Below are 15,526 nucleotides of genomic sequence, written 5' to 3'. Positions count from 1 at the left end.
ACACACACACACACACACACAACCTATCCATCTGTCTAACATCACACATATGCAGAAATGCACAGACAAAACATTATATCATATTTGGTTTCCAAATTATGTGTTCAAAGCCTTAAATTACAAAATGATGATATCCTGGCATATCCACAACTGACATACATGTATTATCCAGTATCTGTAGGTTGTTATTTTTGTCTTAGTTTTTCTCAATTTGAGTCTCCGTGCAGTTACACCAACCTTGTTGCATTAACAGCCTTTGAGCGCATGACTGCATTAGCCTCTCATGTCAATTGAGTTCACTGTGTAGCAGGTGCATAAAACCAAGGTAGCCCTTCATTGAGTATCATCTGTTCAGGGAGCAGTGGAACAGTTATTTATATGTGCACTGATGGTTTCACAATAAATAAATCAGTTGTGTTAACCTGTTTGGTATAGGGGGCAGTATTGAGAATTTTGGAAAAAATATGTTCCCATTTTTAACTGCCTCCTACACCAACTCAGAAGCTAGAATATGCATATTATTGTTCAGGTTTGGATAGAAAACACTCTGAATTTTCTAAAACTGTTTGAATGGTGTCTGTGAGTATAACAGAACTCCTATGGCAGGCAAAAACCTGACAAGGTTTCAAGCAGGAAGTACCCTGTCTGACAAGGAGTCGTGCGTCTTACCTCTTTTTATTGAAAAGTAAGGATCTTAGCTGTAACGTGACAATTCCCAGGGCTCCAATAGGCTCTCAGAGCCCGCGAAATAACTGAAGGTTTACGAGGGAACCTCAGGTTGAAACATATTATCGCCTTTTGTAAGTGGATGCTCGGAGGACCTTTCAATGATGCGCGTGCATGAGTCGCTTCTGAGGAGAAATTTTATTCGGCTGTTTAGGCTCAATGCATACTCCCGGTCGGAATATTATCACTTCTCTACGACATAAATGGCATAAAAATTGGTTTTAAACAGCGGTTGACATGCTTCGAAGTACGGTAATGGAATATTTAGACATTTTTGACACGCCAATGCGCCATGCGCGACACCGCGAAAAAGCATTCTAGAACTCACGAACAAAACGTCGCTGTTTGGATATAACGATGGATTATTTGGGACCAAACCAACATTTGTTATTGAAGTAGAAGTCCTGGCAGTGTATTCTGATGAAGAACAAGCAAGGTAAGAACATCTTTCTTATAGGAAATGTGATTTTGGTGGATGCTGACCTGGGTGGGTATCTAAATAGCTAGCCCTGTAATGCCGGGCTATGTACTTAGATTATTGCAAAATGTGCTTCATCCGAAAAGCTATTTTAAAATCGGACATATCGAGTGCATAGAGGGGTAATGTATCTATAATTCTTAAAATAATTGTTATGCTTTTTGTGAACGTTTATCGTGAGTAATTTAGCAAACTGTTAGTAAATTCACCGGAAGTTTGCGGTGGTTATGCTTTTTCTGAACGTCACATGCTAATGTAAAAAGCTGTTTTTTGATATAAATATGAACTTGATTGAACAGACATGCATGTATTGTATAACACAATGTCCTAGGTGTGTCATCTGATGAAGATTATAAAAGGTTAGTGCTGCATTTAGCTGTGGTTTGGGTTTATGTGACATGATATGCTAGCTTGAAAAATGGGTGTCTGATTTTTTCTGGCTGGGTACTCTGCTAACATAATCTAATGTTTTGCTTTTGTTGTAAAGCCTTTTTGAAATCGGACAGTGGGGTTAGATTAACGAGATTCTTGTCTTTAAATAGCTGTGAAATAGTCATATGTTTGAGAAATTGAAGTTATAGCATTTCTAACGATTCAAAAATCGCGCCACTGGATTTCAGTGGCTGTTACGTAGGTGGGACGAGTTCGTCCCACATGTACCAGAGAGGTTAAGGAGAGATTATTTTCAGAATTCTGCCTTGAATTGAATTTCTCTGACCTTCAGGCTCCATTTTCTCTAAACTCTTCTTACATTATCTGCTCATCCAGTCAAATGACTGATAAAACAGTCATGCTCAAACTGCACATATACTGTACGCCCATTCCACTGTAAGCAACCAGCCATTTTATCCACTGGCCCTTTTAACTCCAAACTGCTTTTAAAATCTATTTGTTTGAGAAAGATATCTCATATTTTATAAGTCCGGTCTGAGAGGCATCTTAAGAATCAATTATTAAAAAGACAATGAATGTCATCACATAAACTGATACCTGGTGTGTTTGGGGCTGGTATTTGAAATGGACACAACAGCATGTGTTATAGTGAAACAGGTGGTGGAGAGGGTGGCATCCTGTTTTCTATCAGGGCAGGCGATGGTCAGTAAAAGAGGAGGGGAATGAGGGAGTGGGGGGTGGGATGGTGGAAGGGTGGGGAACAGCTGCCACCACTGGGGTGACAGGTGAGGACCACACGGCCTCGCTGTGTGTGTGCATATTATCATGCGTGTGTGCGCGTGTGGCTGGTAGCCTAGCGGTTAAGAGCATTGGGCCAGTAACCGAAAGATCGCTGGTTTGAATCTCTGAGCCGACTAGGTGAAAAATCGGCCAAAGTGCCCTTGAGCATAATTGCTCTGGATATGAGTGTTGACTAAAATGTAAATGTGCAAAAAATAATGGTTTGGGTGATGGTATGTACATTGCTTTGGGAGTGGTCTGCCAACTTGGACATGTTAGGGCCATCTCCCCTTCAGTAGGACCATCAAACATCTCAGCCATTGCAAGCAAGTTTCCACAGCTGTGTCTTTTAGACTAAAAGGAATTGACGCTCTTGTTTTAGGGACCAAAGTCTGAGAATGCCTAGAGACTGAGCCATTTGTCTTGCAGCCTCCCCAGTGCCCTTTTTCTGTGTAAAATACTATGCCATTTAAACTGATAGAATACATTTTTTATCTTTATTTCACCTTTATTTAACCAGGTAAGCTAGTTGAGAACAAGTTCTCATTTACAACTGCGACCTGGCCAAGATAAAGCAAAGCAGTGCGACACAAACAACAACAGAGTTACACATGGAATAAACAAGCGTACAGTCAATAACACAAGAGAAAAAAAGAAAGTCTATATACAGTGTGTGCAAATGGTGTGAGGATGTAAAGCAATAAATAGGCCATAGTAGGGAAGTAATTACAGTTTGGCAAATTAACACTGGAGTGATAGATGAGCAGATGTGATACTTGATGTGCAAGTAGAAATACTGGGGTGCAAAAGTCCAGAAAAGTAAATAAAAACAATATGGGGATGAGGTAGGTAGATTGGGTGGGCTATTTACAGATGGGCTATGTACAGCTGCAGGGATCGGTTAGCTGCTCGGATAGCTGATGTTTAAAGTAAGTGGGGGAAATATAAGTCTCCAGCTTCAGCGATTTTTGCAATTCGTTCCAGTCATTGGCAGCAGAGAACTGGAAGGAAAGGCGGCCAAAGGAGGTATTGGCTTTGGGGATGACCAGTGAGATATACCTGCTGGAGCGTGTGCTACGGGTGGGTGTTGTTATCGTGACCAGTGAGCTGAGATAAGGCGGAGCTTTACCTAGCATAGACTTATAGATGACCTGGAGCCAGTGGGTCTAGCGACGACTATGTAGCGAAGGCCAGCCGACTAGAGCATACAGGTCGCAGTGGTGGGTGGTATAAGGGGCTTTGGTGACAAAACGGATGGCACTGTGATAGACTGCATCCAGTTTGCTGAGTAGACTATTGGAAGCTATTTTGTAAATGACATCGCCGAAGTCAAGGATTGGTAGGATAGTCAGTTTTACGAGGGTATGTTTGGCGGCGTGAGTGAAGGAGGCTTTGTTGCAAAATAGGAAGCCGATTCTATATTTAATTTTGGATTGGAGATGTTTAATATGAGTCTGGAAGGAGAGTTTACAGTCTAACCAGACCCTTAGCTATTTATAGTTTTCCACATATTCTAAGTCAGAACCGTCCAGAGTAGTGATGCTAGTTGGGCGGGCGAGGGCAGAAAACGGTTGAAAAGCATGCATTTGGTTTTACTAGCGTTTAAGAGCAGTTGGAGGCCATGGAAGGAGTGTTGTATGGCACTGAAGCTCGTTTGGAGGTTAGTTAACACAGTGTCCAAAGAAGGGCCAGATGTATACAGAATGGTGTCATCTGCGTAGAGGTGGATCAGGGAATCATCCACAGCAAGAGCAACATCGTTGATATAAACAGAGAAAAGAGTCAGCCCGAGAATTGAAACCTGTGGTACCCCCATAGAGACTGCCAGAGGTCCGGACAACAGGCCCTACGATTTGACACACTGAACTCTGTCTGAGAAGTAGTTGGTGAACCAGGTGAGGCAGTCATTTGAGAAACCAAGGCTGTTGAGTCTGCTGATAAGCATACGGTGATTGACAGAGTCGAAAGCCTTGGCCAGGTCAATGAAGACGGCTGCACAGTACTGTCTTTTATCGATGGCGGTTATGATATCGTTTAGTAACTTGAACGTGGCTGAGGTGCACCTGTGACCAGCTCGGAAACCGGATTGCACAGCGGAGAAGGTACGGTGGGATTCGAAATGATCAGTGATCTGTTTATTGACTTGGCTTTCGAAGACTTTAGAAAGGCAGGGCAGGATGGATATAGGTCTATAACAGTTTGGGTCTAGAGTGTTACCCCCTAGTAATAGTTTATTCATTTTCATTGTCTTATTCAGTTCCATCTTTTCATCCATTAGGTGATACTATGAGTATTTAGGAAACAACAGTAGATCAAGGAAAATAGAACATAACATACGCCAATGTTTGGACTGGGGTATGTTTGGCATAACTGAAGCCAAATAGCTGAAAGCATACTGTACTCTCTGTTATCTAAGCCCAAACAGAACTAGTGGAAATGGCAAAGACCCCTTTGGGAGTGGGCGAGAACCATGTGCAGCAGCAGTAGCCCATAATAGTTTTAGTCTTTCCCAATTCTCCTCCCCAGGATACTTGATACACATTTGTTTCCATGATTTCCCCCTAAGTGCCCTAATTCAATATCTGTTCTGTGAGGTAGAAGCACAGCAAAGACTGTGTTGGGTTGATGTTTTGTCCTTCCTAACCTCGGTTGGGGCCTATGCACCTTAAAAGCATTAGTACTACGTATTGTTTTTGGTGATGAGTTACACAGCGACAAGCTTTTCTTGCATTGCTGATACAGGCTCCCAGTTGTATTTTAGTCAGATCACTTACTGTTTTGACACATTTGCCATTTGCACAGCTGGCTTAGAACCAAGAGAACTAAAGGAATTCAGATGGAGTATCCTGCCCAAGGGTGCACAGCTGGGCTGCACACCGAGATTTCACTCTTCTGACTGACCCTGCAGTAAGAAGTTGTCTTGAATGTTGGCTGTATGATTAATATACATAATGATATAATATAATCGATCAATCTCATTTGGTAGCAGTGCTCGTCCAGAACCAAATAGTTAATGATGCGTCTAACTCTCGTTCAACTTTAGTTCATTTGCAATGGATTGTCATGTCATTCAAAATTTAGTTTTGCAGCTTTCATTTGGGCTACAGCTGTAATGACATTATGCCGTCCTTTGTTTGTTGTCTGTGGTCTAGCTCTTGTCCAACGGCGTTAGTGCACATCCTAAAAGCACTAACGCCCTGGACCAGAGCTATCCATGGTCTATCACTCTTGCCTGGAGGGGAAAGTTGTTGAAGAGTCTCTGGAAAAGATTAGGTAATTCTAAAAGGAAGCATTTCCCTTGTCATGAACCTCATATCACTTGTGTTCCCCCATTTCCCATGTCTCTTGGTGCCATGAAAGCAGGAAATCGTGACCTGGAGTTCCACTGGTGCAGTTTCCATGTCATGTGGCTTGTAGCTGCTAACACAGCTGAAGGACAGCATCCATCTTGGCTCCCTTTAATCTCTCAAACAATTTCAATACTAGCCACTGCAGATATTCATATATCTACTTCTTGAAATGGTGTGCCCCATTTAGCATATGATTAATGTGCTGAATAGATAATCCCTGATTCCTTGAAGTGCCTCACACACGCACACACACAATTGTACTATGGCAAGAGGGACAGCAAGAGCAATGCGTAAGTAGTAGTCATAGGGGCCTTAACCTCTCTGGGCCACCTACTCAACAGCCAGTGTAATCCCGTGGCGCGATATTCAAATACCTTAGAAATGCTATTACTTCAATTTCTCAAACATATGACTATTTTACACCATTTTAAAGACAAGGCTCTCGTTAATCTAACCACACTGTCACATTTCAAAAAGGCTTTACAACGAAAGCAAAACATTAGATTATGTCAGCAGAGTACCCAGCCAGAAATAATCAGACACCCATTTTTCAAGCTAGCATATAATGTCACAAAAACCCAAACCACAGCTAAATGCAGCACTAACCTTTGATGATCTTCATCAGATGACAATCCTAGGACATTATGTTATACAATACATGCATGTTTTGTTCAATCAAGTTCATATTTATATCAAAAACCAGCTTTTTACATTAGCATGTGACTAACATGTGACTAGCATTCCCACCAAACACTTCCGGTGAATTTACTAAATTACTCACGATAAACGTTCACAAAAAACATAACAATTATTTTAAGAATTATAGATACAGAACTCCTTTATGCACTCGCTATGTCCGATTTTAAAATAGCTTTTCGGTGAAAGCACATTTTGCAATATTCTGAGTAGATAGCCCGGCCATCACAGGCTAGCTATTTTGACACCCACCAAGTGTGGTACTCACCAAACTCCGATTTACTATTAGAAAAGTTTGATTACCTTTGCTGTCTTCGTCAGAATGCACTCCCAGGACTTCTACTTCAATAACAAATGTTGGTTTGGTTCCAAATAATCCATAGTTATATCCAAATAGCGGCGTTTTGTTCGTGCGTTCAAGACACTATCCGAAGGGTAAAGAAGGGTGACGCGCCCGACGTGTTTCGTGACAAAAAAAATCAAAATATTCCATTACCGTACTTCGAAGCATGTCAACCGCTGTTTAAAATTTTTATGCTATTTTTCGCGTAAAAAAGCGATAATATTCCGACCGGGAGTCGTTGTTTTCGTTCAAAGAGAGAGAAAGTAAATATGGTGTCGGCTCGTGCACGCGCCTCCAGTCTCATTGTCCTCAGATCAACCACTATCCAAATGCGCTAATGTTTTTCAGCCATGGCCTGCAAAGCCACCATTCATCGTTCTGGCGCCTTCTGAGAGCCTATGGGAGCGTTAGAAAATGTCACGTTATGCCAGAGATCCCCTGTTTTGGTTAGAGATGATCAAGAAGGCCAAGAAATAGTCAGAGAGAGCACTTCCTGTTTGGAATCTTCTCAGGTTTTGGCCTGCCAAATGAGTTCTGTTATACTCACAGACACCATTCAAACAGTTTTAGAAACTTTAGGGTGTTTTCTATCCAAATCAAACAATTATATGCATATTCTAGTTACTGGGCAGGAGTAGTAACCAGATTAAATCGGGTACGTTTTTTTATCCGGCTGTGCAAATACTGCCCCCTATCCCCAACAGGTTTTAAGTTGGCAGAAATGGGGAATGAGGCCTAGATTCGTAAGTATCTGATAAGAGTGAGAGAGTATAATGACAACCAGACCTTCAGAGCAGACTCCCGTGTTTTGAAAGTATGCTAGTGAAATTCAGAGGAGATGCAGTGCATTCGGAAAGTATTCAGACCACATTACTTTTCCCACATTTTGTTATCTACACACAATACCTCATAATGACAAAGCGAAAACAGGTTTTTAGAAAGTGAATTGATGTACACTACCGTTCAAAAGTTTGGGGTCACTTAGAAATGTCCTTGTTTTTGAAAGGCAAGCAATTTTTTTGTCCATTAAAATAACATCAAATTGATCAGAAATACAATGTAGACATTGTTAATGTTGTAAATGACTATTGTCGCTGGAAACAGTTGATTGATTTTTTTAATGGAATATCTACATAAGCGTACAGAGGCCCATTATCAGCAACCATCACTCCTGTGTTCCAATGGCACATTGTGTTAGCTAATCCACGTTTATAATTTTAAAAGGTTAATTGACCTTCTAGGCAGAGTTGCAAAGAAAAAGCCATATCTCAGACTGGCCAATAAAAATAAAAGATTAAGATGGGCAAAAGAATACAGACACTGGGCAGAGGAACTCTGCCTAGAAGGCCAGCATCCCGGAGTCGCCTCTTCACTGTTGATGTTGAGACTGGTGTTTTGCGTGTACTATTTAATGAAGCTGCCAGTTGAGGACTTGTGAGGCGTCTGTTTCTCAAACTAGACACTCTAATGTACTTGTCCTCTTGCTCAGTTGTGCACCGGGGCCTCACACCCCTCTTTCTATTCTGGTTAGAGCCAGTTTGCACTGTTCTGTGAAGGGAGTAGTACACAGCGTTGTACGAGATCTTCAGTTTCTTGGCAATTTCTCGCATGGAATAGCCTTAATTTCTCAGAACAAGAATAGACTGACGAGTTTCAGAAGAAAGGTATTTGTTTCTGGCCATTTTGAGCCTGTAATCGAATCTGCAAATTCTGATGCTCCAGATACTCAACTAGTCTAAAGAAGGCCAGTTTTATTGCTTCTTTAAGCAGACAACAGTTTTCAGCTGTGCTAACATATTTGCAAAAGGGTTTTCTAATGATCAATTAGCCTTTTAAAATGATAAACTTGGATTAGCTAACACAATGTGCCATTGGAACACAGGAGTGATGGTTGCTGATAATTGGCCTCTGTACGCCTATGTAGATATTCCATAAAAAATCTGCCGTTTCCAGCTAGAAAATAGTAATTTACAACATTAACAATGTCTACACTGTATTTCTGATCAATTTGGTGTTATTTTAATGGACACATTTTTTTTGCTTTTCTTTCAAAAACAAGGACATTTCTAAGTGACCCCAAACTTTTGAATGGTAGTGTATGTATTTATGTCTACGGGAGGAACCGGTGGGATTGGGGATTGCCGGTTTATGTATTTTTTTCAGGCTTGACTCAAGCGTGTCTTCTAACCCCGTAATGCGGTATCTATCTGCCCCAGGTCAAACCGCTTTTCAGTTGTATAAACACATGCTACTTATACACAGCCTTGTTAGTGTGAATGTTTGGATCGCAAGTTATTGATCTGTTTTTCTTGGGAAGACGTCTGACAAACAGGCGTGGTCGTGAGGATCTGGTTACATAAACATATTTAGCCTTACAATTTTGACTAAGACAAACAGGTAGTCACTTATAGAACTTAGACGCTTTAATTCCACCTTTTGGAATTAAAGTTGTCATGGGCCGCATTCAGATTGAAATGGTCTACCCTCCAAATACATATTTAGCATATTGTTTTTCTATGGGGGTTGACGGACAATGGAAACGACTGCCGGCTAGTTAGATATTTTTTTACGTAGGTCAGAACTTTAAATGAGGTTGTTCTAACGGATAGATGCTTAATTTGTTTTTTATGTATTTGTTCAAGTCCCTTAGATATTCGTTGGCAAATTTTCATGAAGACATGCAAAGAAGAATATTTGGAGGAAGACACACAAAGGTTAAATGAAATGCATGGTATCCTCACTTTCCAGCTTATTAGTAAGTAAGCCTTGTCTGAGCCAGAGCAGCCCATAGGGGCAGGAGCCTACCTCCTGTTTCTGCAGCATGATGTACAAGTACACCTGCTGGACAGGATGCTAGTCTGTCGCAGGGCCTTACCCCCAATCCATCTCCTTAAAGGGATAGTTCACACACATACTATTTTATCTTGTTCCCCAGAGTCAGATGAACTTGTGGATACAGTTTTTATGGATCTGCATCCAGTATGAAAGAAGTTAGAGATAGTTTGCTAGCTGTTCCTGTAGACTTTTCCAGTCATTGTACTAATGCTAGTTAGCAATTGAGCAAATGCTAGTTAGCAACTTCCATCAAACTGAACGCAGATACATACATACACCTCATTGCCAAAATCACAGACTATCCCTCTAATGCTGAGTGCCAAGCAGAAAGGCATTAGGTCCCATGTTTAGTCTTTGGTATGACGCGACCAGGGATTGAACCCCCAAACAATCTTGATGCGGACAATCTAACACAGGGTTTCCCAAATTCAGCCCTCAGGACCCCAAGGGGTGCACTTTTTTTCTTCTTCCCCCTAGCACTACACAGATGATTCAAATAATCAACTAATCATCAAGCTTTGATCATTTGTATCAGCTGTATAGTGTTGGCCCTAGCCTTAGACCTCTCTCTGGAATGTGGCTATCACCTCCTCTGGCCAATAATACAACCCAGAGGTTGTTGTGAGGCAGGGTTGCTTGTGAGGCAGGGTCGCTTCCTGTGTGAGGCAGGGTCGTACTCTGCATACGTTGTAGAGCATGAACCTACAGGATCGGGTCACCGCCTTGATGTTAGCGGAGAACGACAGGGTGTTGTCCAGGGTCACGCCAAGGCTCTTAGCACTCTGGGAGGAGGTCACAATGGAGTTGTCAACCGTGATGGCGAGATCATGGAACGGGCAGTCCTTCCCCGGGAGGAAGAGCAGCTCCATCTTGCCGAGGTTCAGCTTGAGGTGGTGATCCGTCATCCACACTGATATGTCTGCCAGACATGCAGAGATGCGATTCGCCACCTGGTTATCAGAAGGGGGAAAGGAGAAGATTAATTGTATGTCTCTGCGTAGCAATGATAGGAGAGACCATGTGAGGATATGACAGAGCCAAGTGACTTGGTGTATAGCGAGAATAGGAGAGGGCCTAGAACTGAGCCCTGGGGGACAGCAGTGGTGAGAGCACGTGGTGCGGAGACGGATTCTCGCCACGCCACCTGGTAGGAGCGACCTGTCAGGTAGGACGCAATCCAAGAGTGAGCCGCGCCGGAGATGCCCAACTCGGAGAGGGTGGAGAGGAGGATCTGATGGGTCTAGAAGGATGAGAGCAGAGGAGAGAGAGTTAGCTTTAGCAGTGCGGAGAGCCTCCGTGACACAGAGAAGAGCAGTCTCAGTTGAATGACCAGTCTTGAAACCTGACTGATTTGGATCAAGAAGGTCATTCTGAGAGATAGCAAGAGAGCTGGCCAAGGATGGCGCGCTCAAGAGTTTTGGAGAGAAAAGAATGAAGGGATACTGGTCTGTAGTTGTTGACATCGGAGGGATCGAGTGTAGGTTTTTTGAGAAGGGGTGCAACTCTCGCTCTCTTGAAGACGGAAGGGACGTAGCCAGCGGTCAAGGATGAGTTGATGAGCGAGGTGAGGTAAGGGAGAAGGTCTCCGGATATGGTCTGGAGAAGAGAGGAGGGGATAGGGTCAAGCGGGCAGGTTGTTGGGCGGCCGGCCGTCACAAGTCGCAAGATTTCATCTGGAGAGAGGGGAGAAAGAGGTCAAAGCATAGGGTAGGGCAATGTGAGCAGGACCAGCAGTGTCGTTTGACTTAACAAACGAGGATCGGATGTCGTCGACCTTCTTTTCAAAATGGTTGACGAAGTCATCCGCTGAGAGGGAGGAGGTGGGGGAGGGGGAGGAGGATTCAGGAGGGTGGAGAAGGTGGCAAAGAGCTTCCTAGGGTTAGAGGCAGATGCTTGGAATTTATAGTGGTAGAAAGTGGCTTTAGCGGCAGAAACAGAGGAAGAAAATGTAGAGAGGAGGGAGTGAAAAGATGCCAGGTCCGCAGGGAGGCTAGTTTTCCTCCATTTCTGCTCGGCTGCCAGGAGCCCTGTTCTGTGAGCTCGCAATGAGTCGTCAAGCCACGGAGCAGGAGGGGAGGACCGAGCCGGCCGGGAGGATAGGGGACATAGAGAGTCAAAGGATGCAGAAAGGGAGGAGAGGGTTGAGGAGGCAGAATCAGGAGATTGGTTGAAGAAGGATTGAGCAGAGGGAAGAGATGATAGGATGGAAGAGGAGAGAGTAGCAGGAGAGAGAGAGCGAAGGTTGCGACGGCGCAATACCATCTGAGTAGGGGCAGAGTGAGTAGTGTTGGAGGAGAGCGAGAGGGAAAAGGATACAAGGTAGTGGTCGGAGACTTGGAGGGGAGTTGCAGTGAGATTAGTAGAAGAACAGCATCTAGTAAAGATGAGGTCAAGCGTATTGCCTGCCTTGTGAATAGGGGGGGACGGTGAGAGGGTGAGGTCAAAAGAGGAGAGGAGTGGAAAGGAGGCAGAGAGAAATGAGTCAAAGGTAGACGTAGGGAGGTTAAAGACACCCAGAACTGTGAGGGGTGAGCAATCCTCAGGAAAGGAACTTATCAAGGCGTCAAGCTCATTGATGAACTCTTCAAGGGAACCTGGAGGGCGATAAATGATAAGGATGTTAAGCTTGAATGGGCTAGTGACTATGACAGCATGGAATTCAAAGGAGGAGATAGACAGATGGGTCAGGGGAGAAAGAGAGAATCTCCACTTGGGAGAGATGAGGATTCCAGTGAATAGTGAAGACATCACAACCATGAAATAACACAAATGAAATAATGTATTAACCAAAAAAGTGTTAAACAAATCAAAATATATTTTATATTCTTCAAAGTAGCCACCCTTGCCTTGATGACAGCTTTGCATGCTCTTGGCATTCTCTCAACCAGCTTCATGAGGTAGTCACCTGGAATGCATTTCAATTGACAGGTGTGCCTTGTTAAAAGTTCATTTTTGTGGAATTTCTTTCCTTAATGCTTTTGAGCCAATCAGTTGTGTTGTGACAAGGTAGGGGTGGTGTACAGAAGATAGCCCTATTTGGTAAAAGACCAAGTCCATATTAAGGCAAGAACCGCCCAAATAAGCAAAGAGAAACGACAGTCCATCATTACTTTAAAACATGAAGGTCAGTCAATCCGGAAAATGTCAAGAACTTTTAAAGTTTCTTCAAGCGCAGTCGCAAAAACCATCAAGCTCTATGATGAAACTGGTTCCCATGAGGACCGTCACAGGAAAGGAAGACCCAGAGTTACCTCTGCTGCAGAGGATAAATTCATTTGAGTTAACTGCACCTCAGATTGCAGCCCAAATAAATGCTTCACAGAGGTCAAGTAACAGACACATCTCAACATCAACTGTTCAGAGGAGACTGTGTGAATCAGGCCTTCATGATCGAATTGTTGCAAATAAAGCCACTACTAAAGGACACCAATAAAAAGAAGAGACTTGCTTGGGCCAAGAAACACGAGCAATGAACATTTGAATGGTGGAAATCTGTCCTTTGGTCTGATGAGTCCAAATGTGAGATTTTTGGTTCCAACCGTCGTGTCTTCGTGAGACGCAGAGTAGGTAAACGGATGATCTCCACATGTGTAGTTCCCACCGTGAAGCATGTTGGAGGAGGTGTGATGGTGTCAGTGATTTATTTAGAATTCAAGGCACACTTAACCAGCATGGCTACCACAGCATTCTACAGTGATACTCCATCCCATCTGGTTTGCGCTTAGTGGGACTATCATTTGTTTTTCAACAGGACAATGACCCAACACACTTCCAGGCTGAGTAAGGGCTATTTGACCAAGAAGGAGAGTGATGGGGTGCTGCATCAGATGACCTGGCCTCCACGCAATTGAGATGGTTTGGGATGAGTTAGACCGCTGAGTGAAGAAAAAGCCGCCAACAAGTGCTCAGAATATGTGGAAACTTCAAGACTGTTGGAAAAGCATTCCAGATGAAGCTGGTTAAGAGAATTCCAAGGGAAGCACACTCTCAACAATAGCGGACTGCAAATCTAGGAGAGGGAAAATACCTGTGGAAGAGTAAGGTTTTTGGGGAGTTTGATATACCAAAATCTCGCTTTGTCAAACAGCAGTTCCTCTCCTTGTCACTATTAATGATGACTAACATGATACCATCTGGTGTCAATACATTTATTTTAAATAAAGAGCTCAGAACTTGCAGGGTAGCTATATTTCAAAATGGAAATATAATATTTTGAATCTAATGCTGCCATCAACTTTATATATATCACAGAAGACTGAAATATAACAAAACTGTTTGACATAGAAACACAGAATTTTCGTTGTTTAATTTTTATTATCTTTATTAATGATGAAATTGTGAAAAATATGAATAACTTTCCACCCATGAGGCCAAAGAGGGTGATTTTGGTCATTGACTGCAGGAAAGGGCTACCCTGATTGATTGTGGTATATTTGATAGAAAACATTCTGGTAGAAGTGAGTCTCGGGTTTTACCAGAAGATGGCACTGTGTGTCTTGATTAGTTTTTTCCTTAGGCATCAGCAACACATTGTTGGCTAATTCACTTTGAGTGGTGTAACATAACTTACATTTGTAACACTGTTGTCTCTATTTCACTATAATGTCATTTCTATTACGACAAAATGTGTTATTGTCATTCAATTTCTCACTTTTCACAATTTTCTCACTTCACAAATCTGTAATTGTGTTTAAATCCTTGACATATTGGGAAAATGTAATTAAACCAAGAGAAGACATTGTGTCCTATTGCTCCATTTGTTTACCTATGAACCATCTTTAGGCAATAACCGAGAGTATAGCGTGATAAATCAGGCTGAAATCTTTCCCAAAATATCCCCATAGTTCTGCCCTTATACAATGGTTGCGTTCCAGGTCATCTTTTCTGCAGTCGTGCTGCACAGATGATCAGATCTCACAACCACATTAATATGATACAGCAATATTTTGAGATGCACAGCATACAGACGACTTGGAACGCCATCTACAATATGTAATTCCACTGCTGGGTGAAGTTCACCCCAGGTACAGAACTAGAATCCGCTTCCTCTCCCACAACCCTAACCACAAACCATTAGAGGGGAATATGCTAAACTGACCGAAGATCAGCATCTCGGGGCAACTTCATCCTACACCTAATACAGCCCTGTTGTCCTAACTGAATGTGGCGTGTATGTGAACATGTCTTTCTCTGTCTCTGTGATTGCAGGGCTTCATCAGAAGCCACTGATGAGGAAGTATAATCGGTGAAAAGGTCAAAGGTGAAAGGTCAGGATGACGACAGTAGCCGTGGAATATGAACACATGGAGATCACGCAGCAGTACAGTAGCAGCGACATGGTCAACAACCGCTGGGATGACGAGTGGGATAACGAGAACAGCTCGGCTCGCCTGTTCGAGCGCTCGCGCATCAAGGCCCTGGCAGGTGAGTGAGGCGGAGAGGAGAGAGAGTGTCCGGATAACCCCTGTTGTTGGCATTGCATTCACTTAATCTCATAGAATAGCAATGGTCGTATGATGATGTACACCTGGACTTCGGTTCAAATACTATTCAAAATAGTGTAGCTGTGCTTGCCTGATGCATTGAAACCAATAAAAATTATCCCTAAAAGTGCAAACCCTACTCACCTGGCACTCCAGGCAGGCAAAGCAAACGCTCAAAGTAGATGTTTGCAGACGGATACAGGAAGATATGGAAGAAACCTCTTTGAAACTGCCCGGCGACCACATCATTAATTTGTATATAGATCAATGTGTGTTGAGAAATTAAACTGAGAAAATAAGAAGTGATCATTTGGTGCACATAAGCAATTATTGTTGGCGGTAATAGTAGAATGGTTGTGACTTTCTATCATTGAGCTGTTTTAAATTAGAGATTATGTACAAAATCCCCATGGCAAAGTCATCTAGGCTTACTGTAACAGAG

General features: G+C 42.8%; 1 protein-coding gene across 2 annotated transcripts in view; it reads left to right on the top strand.

The window, feature by feature from the left end:
- Nucleotides 1–15,526, top strand: part of LOC115183768 (spectrin beta chain, non-erythrocytic 1) — a 134,271-nt gene that overhangs the window by 3,683 nt on the left and 115,062 nt on the right. For both annotated transcript variants that reach the window (XM_029744858.1, XM_029744861.1), the window contains exon 2: nucleotides 14,810–15,025. In XM_029744858.1, the coding sequence (XP_029600718.1) occupies nucleotides 14,875–15,025 (151 nt within the window). In that variant the 5' untranslated portion in view covers nucleotides 14,810–14,874. The remainder of the gene's footprint in view (nucleotides 1–14,809; nucleotides 15,026–15,526) is intronic.

Source organism: Salmo trutta, unplaced genomic scaffold (genome assembly GCF_901001165.1).
Source record: "Salmo trutta unplaced genomic scaffold, fSalTru1.1, whole genome shotgun sequence".
Classification (NCBI taxonomy): domain Eukaryota; kingdom Metazoa; phylum Chordata; class Actinopteri; order Salmoniformes; family Salmonidae; genus Salmo; species Salmo trutta.
The sequence above is the reverse complement of the archived record's forward strand: the minus strand, read 5'-3'. Positions and strand labels throughout refer to the sequence as shown.